Source organism: Cucumis melo, chromosome 6 (genome assembly GCF_025177605.1).
Source record: "Cucumis melo cultivar AY chromosome 6, USDA_Cmelo_AY_1.0, whole genome shotgun sequence".
Classification (NCBI taxonomy): domain Eukaryota; kingdom Viridiplantae; phylum Streptophyta; class Magnoliopsida; order Cucurbitales; family Cucurbitaceae; genus Cucumis; species Cucumis melo.
Genome location: NC_066862.1, coordinates 29,092,394 through 29,099,919, shown reverse-complemented (window position 1 = coordinate 29,099,919; position 7,526 = coordinate 29,092,394). Strand labels below are relative to the sequence as shown.

Genomic DNA, 7,526 nt, shown 5'->3' with positions numbered 1-7,526 from the left:
TTCAAAATGATATTTTAACCTCTAATTATACGGAAAAGAAATTAAAAGAATCCAATTTTAAAATAAACTTTTTACGTTTTTACGGTATACATTTCAATTATTGGAGTAAATAATTTTTTAATGTTACATTATAAAATTTTATATATATTAAACCTCCGATCTTCTATAGACGAAAGCCTTTGTCAATTCTACTAAGTCAAACTTATTTTGATAAAAATATAAAATTAATAATAACTTGATATGCCATAGAAGATTTGAGATATTTATTTAATCTATTTCCTCAAACTTATTTTAATTATAGTAGTAATTAGTAGTAATAATAAATAAATAAATAAATAACCACAAGACAAAGTTATTCAAACCTCATATCTTCACTCATATATTTATATAAAGAAAAACTTGAACACATTAATTTAACTATATATTTATTTTAACTAAGGTCATAATTAAAAGTGATTCATATTAATTAATATCAAACAAAGTGAAAAGAAAAACAACACACATCACTCAATTCTTCATCTCTATTCATCTTTTTCTTTTCTTTTTCTCTTGAGGTTTGCTTGGATAATCCCAATGTTATATTTCATGGAGTGGTATAGCCTGCATTTACAAAACATTAATTTCACTTATTTAGTTTAATAATAATAATAAAAAAACCACATATTTAGATAATTAAGTTTCACATGCATTAAAAATTAAATAAATAGGAAAAAAAGTTTAATATTTTACATATTTACAAAAAAAAAAAAAAAACTGTCCCTCCATTTTATATCTAATATAAATTTTTTTTTTAAATATTAAATTATAAAAAAAAGCTCTAAACTCTGTCTTTTATTGAAAAAAAAAATCATTTATTTTAATACAACAACGTTGGTATAAAAGGGATTTGAGTTGGACCTTTGTTATTTCAAAAGTTTCACTATTATCATCTTTTTCTTACCGAAACGATTATCGAAAGAGTAATACTTAGATTTCAATTAAAAAAGGAAAGCAATACTTAGGAGCAATCTCACTCTATATCAATAGATATAATATCCTTTTTAAAAGTATATATAAATTAACACATGATACTATTTATTTTTTCTTTATTAAAATAGAACTCTTGATTTTTAGACAAAAAAAAAAAGATAATATTTTATTAATGTTTTTATTGACTATTTCAAATATATTCAAATTTAAAATAACTTATCATTTCATCGTTTATTAATCTTTTTTCAAAACCAACTTAGTGATTAAAAGATCGAAGAACAAAGGAACAAAAATCCCTTTTGTGTAACGGAGAATCAATTAGGAAAATTCAAATTTAAAGAGAGAGTTAGAGAAGTTGATTACTTCCACATTTGAAATGGCGAGGGACTCTACGGCCGCAGCTTTGAATGAGTCGAATGGCGCGACTAGGATCAACATAAGTCATAAGCTTAGAAGTAACTGCTGGGCAAATACACTCTGCATGGCTCACTCTCGCTCTCTCGCAACACGCCGGTGACGGATTCCTCCCGAACACCACTGCTAAACACTTCTTCACTGCCATATCTCTCTCTGCCTTACATTCCGCCGCCGTCAGTGCTGCCACTTCCCCCACTCCCATCGCCATTACTGCCAGTACCACTGCCATTACTAATCCCCAACGACCCTCTCTAATGCCTACCATCTGTTTGATAAAAGTCCTCACTCAAACAAATGCCCTTTAGCGTTCCCCCTTTGCGTGGTTGATTTATTTATAGTGCTGCGTGCGCGTGCGCGTGCGGGAGGGTCTTGCAATTTCTTTAATGGGGAGGAATTGACTTGGGAGTTGTAATGTGCAACCTCATTCTCAAGTGGTCAAGGGATAGAGAAAAAAGAAAGAAGGTATATTTACATTTTAGTCCTTGTTTAATTAATTTAAGTTTTAAGTTCCTTTCATCTTTGTACGCTATTTGAAGTTATGAAGTTTTGAATAAGAAATTAATAAGGTATAGAGTTAAAATCAAACAATTGTATGTTGGCTTAATGACAAACAAGAAAACATGGTTCTTAATAAATAGCTAATAGGTCATAACTTCAATCTAATTTCCTACTAGTTTTCTTTTATATTGTAAGTTAAATTTAACACTCGCGAATATCAAAAAAGAAAATAATTGAATTAAGAGAATATTTTTTAGGTATGAATTTTTTTGGGTAAAGCCCAAAAACAAAATAATTAGGGTTTATATATGCTCAAAGTGAGCAATGTCATACCATTCTAAATGAACCATATTCTCGATGGTATGGCTTGTATGACTTGTTTCTTTTAATTAAGTCATACATAGAGGAGACAAGGAATATTAAGTTGTATGATACAATGATAAACAAAATAAAGTCCAAGATTCTTGGTTTGATTAAATGAAAACAAAGGCACTGATTTGTTTTTTGTTTTTGTTCTTTTTCTTTAATTGATTGGCTTGAAATTAGGAATGGAAATAGGGTTAGGATTTGGGAGTATACCAACTTGGAATTGAATACCACAATTTCATTTGTTATTGGCCTAAAATTCTAACAAGTGGTGTACGGAAAATAACACTCTTTTTCATTTTTTCAATACATTATCATGATTGGGTCCCCATTTAGGGCACCGTCCCCTCAATTTTGTAGGGCCTAGTAGTCAAATTTTCATATTTTGAGGTGCCCATTCTAATTCCTACTCATTTTCTCCCTCGCCTGATATGCCATTGACTATGAAATTTTGGGAAGTGGACTCTTATTTCTATTGGAAATGGGCAACATTGTTCTATTTGATGTGACCCATGGTTAGATGGGCCATGTTCGTTAGTGGTTTAATAACAAGGGATTATCTTGAATATTGATAGTTCATTTCATGTGGAGGTTGGTGATTTCCTATGTCCTGATAGGATTTTGATCTAGCTTTTCACTTCTATGACTTTGGTTGATCTTTCTGTTCATGTTCATTTTATTAATGCGGAAATTAAGGAGGATTGTGTAATTTGGCTCCCCTGTCGATCCGGTGTGTGCTATTACTCAGGAGCCTTTATGTCCTAAGTAGCATGTGGTTTCTTGTGCATACCTCCTTTGGTTTGGAGTCAATATACCTAGGCACACCTTCATTTCTTGGTTTGCTATTCCAAATCGTCTGCAGACTTGTGATCATGTTGGACGATGGTGTTCTAATATTCCTAATGATTTTGTTTTGTGTATTGTTGGCATGTAATCTAGAGATCATTTTATTCTTTGATGTTATTTTAGTAAGACTATTTGGGAGGACTTGCTTTTTTGGATAGGTGTTTCCATAGAATAATATTATTTTAGAATACCAAGTTCGCTTGAAATTGTTACTTTAGCAAAAGGAATAGGTTAAGGTATAAAGTTAGGAGAGTTATTAAGTGTGTTGTTATATATACCATGCATATTTGTCGTGAATGCAATGGTGTATCCATGATGTACCTTTGTGTTCTCCTCAAATGATTAGTTTGGATATTCATACGGAGATGTTTATTTGTTGCTCTAAGTGGTTGAGGACTTCTACTGTCGGGAACCAAGAGGATTTTTCTTGGTGGAACCTTAAGTTGTGGTTTAGTTTCCCTTTGGATATGCTTGTTATATTGAGTTTTTGCGTTTTATTTGTGCTTTGATATTAGGTAGCCAGGTTTTACTTTTCCTTATTGACACATTACATTTCCATATATATATATATATATATATGAACTAAATTTTAACTTTTAAATTTATAACAAACTTGACTTAGATATTTGAACGTTTTTTTAGTACAAAGTGAAGGGAAAGAATTTGAACCACAAACCTTTTGGTTCTTCGTATGTCAATTGAAATAAACTTTAATTCACACAGTATTTAAACGTAACTCTGAATATATGTTTTATATATTTTACTAAATATGTTTCATTGTTGTTGTAGTCGTTAGGAAGTTTATAAGAATTTTACGTTGAAATGAAGATGCACTAGCCTCTTAGGAAAAAAAATTAACTATTCACTTCGAACACTTTTTTTGGTTAGAGGTAGGAGAAATTGACAATTAATTGAAACTAAAAAATAAAAAAGATTCATTTGATTTAGTTGAAACCTTAAACGAAAAATTGAAATCTGAAAAAAGAAAAAAAATGGGAAATAATTCTCACTAGAACCTAATTTCTAGAGTTTCTACAAGAAATTTTCCACCACCTTCCTACAAAACTTAACATGAATTTTCATATCAACATCTCTAGTATCTCGAATTTTATTTCTGCTTTTAATCGGAAGTTTTTAAAAATATAAAAACAAAATATTTGTACTTCATAGAAAAAAATCATAAAAAAAAAAAAATTAAATATTTTATCAATTTTTTATTTTTTTAAAATTTCCCACATATATGCATAACATTATTTTGTATTTAATAAGTTTATACTTATTTAAAAAAAATCCAAAAATTAGAGATTTATCCTACATTCCTAAATCAAAGAATAAGCTAAATATAAAAAATAATTTAAAGTCTTTTAAAGTTTATGATTTATTTAAAAGGTTTAAATTGTTATATGCATAAGTTTTTTTTTCTCAAATATGACAATTTAGTAAAATATTTAACAACTAAATAGCCCAACAATAAATCATGTCCGGTTATATAATTACAAAAATATCCTTTCTTTGAATGAGAAAGTTCGAATTATTATCTCAGTTATATAACATTATTTTTGTTATATATAGATGGTAAATAGTTTAATATTTTGTTATATATTTGTAAATTAAAATTTTTAAAAAAAGAAAAAAAAAATCAAAACGTTGGAAACCAAATAAAAGATAATAATGATCTCTTCCACTAGGGAAATTCACGAAACAATTTCCTTTTATGTGTGGAATAAGTTAAATTAGATGTCCACAATAATATGGAAAATAACAGTGGGTCAATAATAATTATTATATTGAACCATTAAAAAAGAAGTTGGTCGGCCAACGGGTAAAAAGATTTTATCTAAATATTTATAAATAATAGCAAAATGTCATTTTTCTCATATATATCTATCATCATCTATCAATATTATATGATAAAATTAATAATATTTATTTACTAATTTTCTTTTTTAAGTTAAAAATAAGTTTTAACATCTATAAACCAAATATCAAAATAGTAACCAAAATCAATATTTTCTTTCTTGTTCTAGGTCTATAACACAAAACCGCCTAGACCAAAATCTACGAAGAATACATACAACCTAAGAAGAAGAAAAATAATAACGAGAGATTCGAACCTCAATTTCTTGACATGTTTATTCGTTTAAATGGAAAGTAACAAAATATATTTATATATAAAAGAAACCATTAATTCCTCAAAAGATTGACTTCATAATATCCCAATTGATGGATAAAGATGGGATGGAAAGTGAAAACAATCTAATACATAATTAATAGAACTTAAAACTCCAAGAATTAAAAGAAGAAATTGAAAAGTGACACATTAGACAAAATTAATTATATGTTTAACCTAAAATAAAAATCGTCTTAATTATATATATATTTATTTATTTAGCCTTTTTGCAAATTAAACAAAACTATTTAGTTGTAAGAACAAAAGGATCCGTGGCGCAATGGTAGCGCGTCTGACTCCAGATCAGAAGGTTGCGTGTTCGATTCACGTCGGGTTCAATTTTTATTTATATCATTTGTTGTTATAATGTTTTAAGCAAAATTACTTTTATACCCTTTTGTTTGTTAATTTTTTTTATAATATTAAAATGAAATTACTTTTGTACCCTTTTGTATGTTATTTGAATATTCAAGAAAACGTCCTTCGCTTCCCTTTCGGCTGTGAACTTCTTCAACGTTGACCTTTGAACCTTCTTCCCCTTGGGTCCTCTCTCATTATCTTTTATTTTTAATTACAATTTGAAAATTTGTGTTTACATTACGATACGATTGTAATTAGATTTAAAGTATTAATATATTGCTACTTATATATATATATATATATAGCAAAATTTGTCATAGTGCATATTGATTGAAGTCGGTTAGGTCTATCATAGATAAACTGTAAAATTCTATTAAGGAAATGTACGATCGATAAACTTTGATGTATTTACATTTTTCTTTACAATGTTGTTGTATACTTCGATTATTATTTTTTAAAATTACTATCAATTATAATTAATTGGTTGTTTTTTCTTTTTAAAATAATTTCTACAAGTATCCAACCGACTATCAATGATACAACGAATGAAGATGTTATTCTTTATTTGAATAGTCTCTTATTTAGAAATTATGTAGTAAATGGAAGATTTGTAGGTATAGACTTTTCATGTTCTAATTTCATAAGCAAGATGAATCACTTGGAAATTTCAAAACAAAGGAGTTAGAGTGTAATTTAGTAATTAGGCAATTTATACTCTTAAATTTTGTGTATTGCATCAATTTAAATCTCAAACTAATTATTGTATCAGTTTAAAATTTGAATATTTGGAGTTATTTAAACCCAACTTTCACTAAAGCATCAATTTAATTTAAACTTGAACTTTCATCAATGTATCAATTTAAACCTTAACTTTCACAGATGTGTTCAAGTAAAGCATAATGTTCCACTAAATAAATACACTTGTATAAGCTTAGGGTCTGTAAAAGTTTAAAGCTTAAATTGGTAAAATTTTCTAAATTTTAGGATTTAAATTGATTTAACTATTAATTTAAAATTTAAATGGATACAAATTCCAAAGTTGTGAAATTTCCCTTTAATAATAATTCAACTCAATATTTTTTAGTCACGTTTATATAAAGAAAAGATTATTTTTTTTAGTTCAACCATGTGAATAGAAGAAACTCGAATATTTTATTCTCTTAATTATTTCAATATTTAAACATTTAAAAAATAATTAATATCTCTAGATTTATTAACACCTCTAAAAATTTTACAAGTATTTATTTTTTAATTAAAGAACATCTCTTTCTTCCAACATTTTTTTCCTCCTACAATTTAATATACCCAAAAAAAAAATCTAAAAATCTAAGAAAAAGAGATATATATATATGAGTTATTAGGGTGCAAATGTTCATCAAAGTTTTATAAAAGAGCTACGAGAAATGGGAAGGCCAATTCTCGTCACCCATGGTGGTGCCTTTGGAGATGTCACCTTGTTCACTTCCAGTGGCTTATTTTTGCTTTCAACCATCATTCTTTCCGTCTCTCTCATTTCGATGATCATATTTGCTTGTAGCGACTTAAGAGAAGATATGGCGGCGGCGGCGGCGGTGGAGGTTGCAGGGGCGACGGTGGTGGAGGTGGTGGAGGTTGTGGCGGTGGCGGCGGAGGCGGAGGTAGATGTTAAAGGCATACATGTTTAGTCTCCCTTATATTTGTTTCATTAGAATTCTAAAAGGATAATTTTATTCGTTATCCTAAAGTAATTACATTGTTAATCTTGTATGCTTTAGTTTTTTACATTATGAGTTTGTTTTCTTATTGTATATTAGTTTGGTTGTGTCTCATATGTACCATATTAATTAATTATGACAATAAATAAACATTGGAACGACTTTACAGAAAGAATTGGCAGGCATGTACTCATCTTTTCTTTGAT

At 28.2% G+C, this 7,526-nt stretch overlaps 1 protein-coding gene and 1 non-coding gene across 2 annotated transcripts; one reads left to right on the top strand and one right to left on the bottom strand.

Annotated features, from left to right (window-relative positions):
* Positions 1-352: 352 nt before the first annotated feature.
* On the bottom strand, positions 353-1,964 carry LOC103490836 (uncharacterized). The gene is made up of 2 exons (XM_008450549.3): positions 1,333-1,964; positions 353-600 (listed from the first exon to the last, which is right to left on the bottom strand). The coding sequence occupies exons 1-2, from the start codon at positions 1,649-1,651 to the stop codon at positions 584-586; spliced, it is 336 nt and encodes a 111-aa protein (XP_008448771.2). The 5' UTR covers positions 1,652-1,964; the 3' UTR covers positions 353-583.
* A 3,568-nt stretch (positions 1,965-5,532) lies between these two features.
* Positions 5,533-5,604, top strand: TRNAW-CCA (transfer RNA tryptophan (anticodon CCA)). Its single transcript has one exon. It is a non-coding gene; the product is annotated as a tRNA-Trp (tRNA).
* The last annotated feature ends 1,922 nt before the right edge of the window (positions 5,605-7,526 follow it).

What these genes read in the sequence shown, in the direction of transcription:
- LOC103490836 (XM_008450549.3), bottom strand. Translation starts at nt 1,651, where the DNA reads ATGGTAGGCATTAGAGAGGGTCGTTGGGGATTAGTAATGGCAGTGGTA.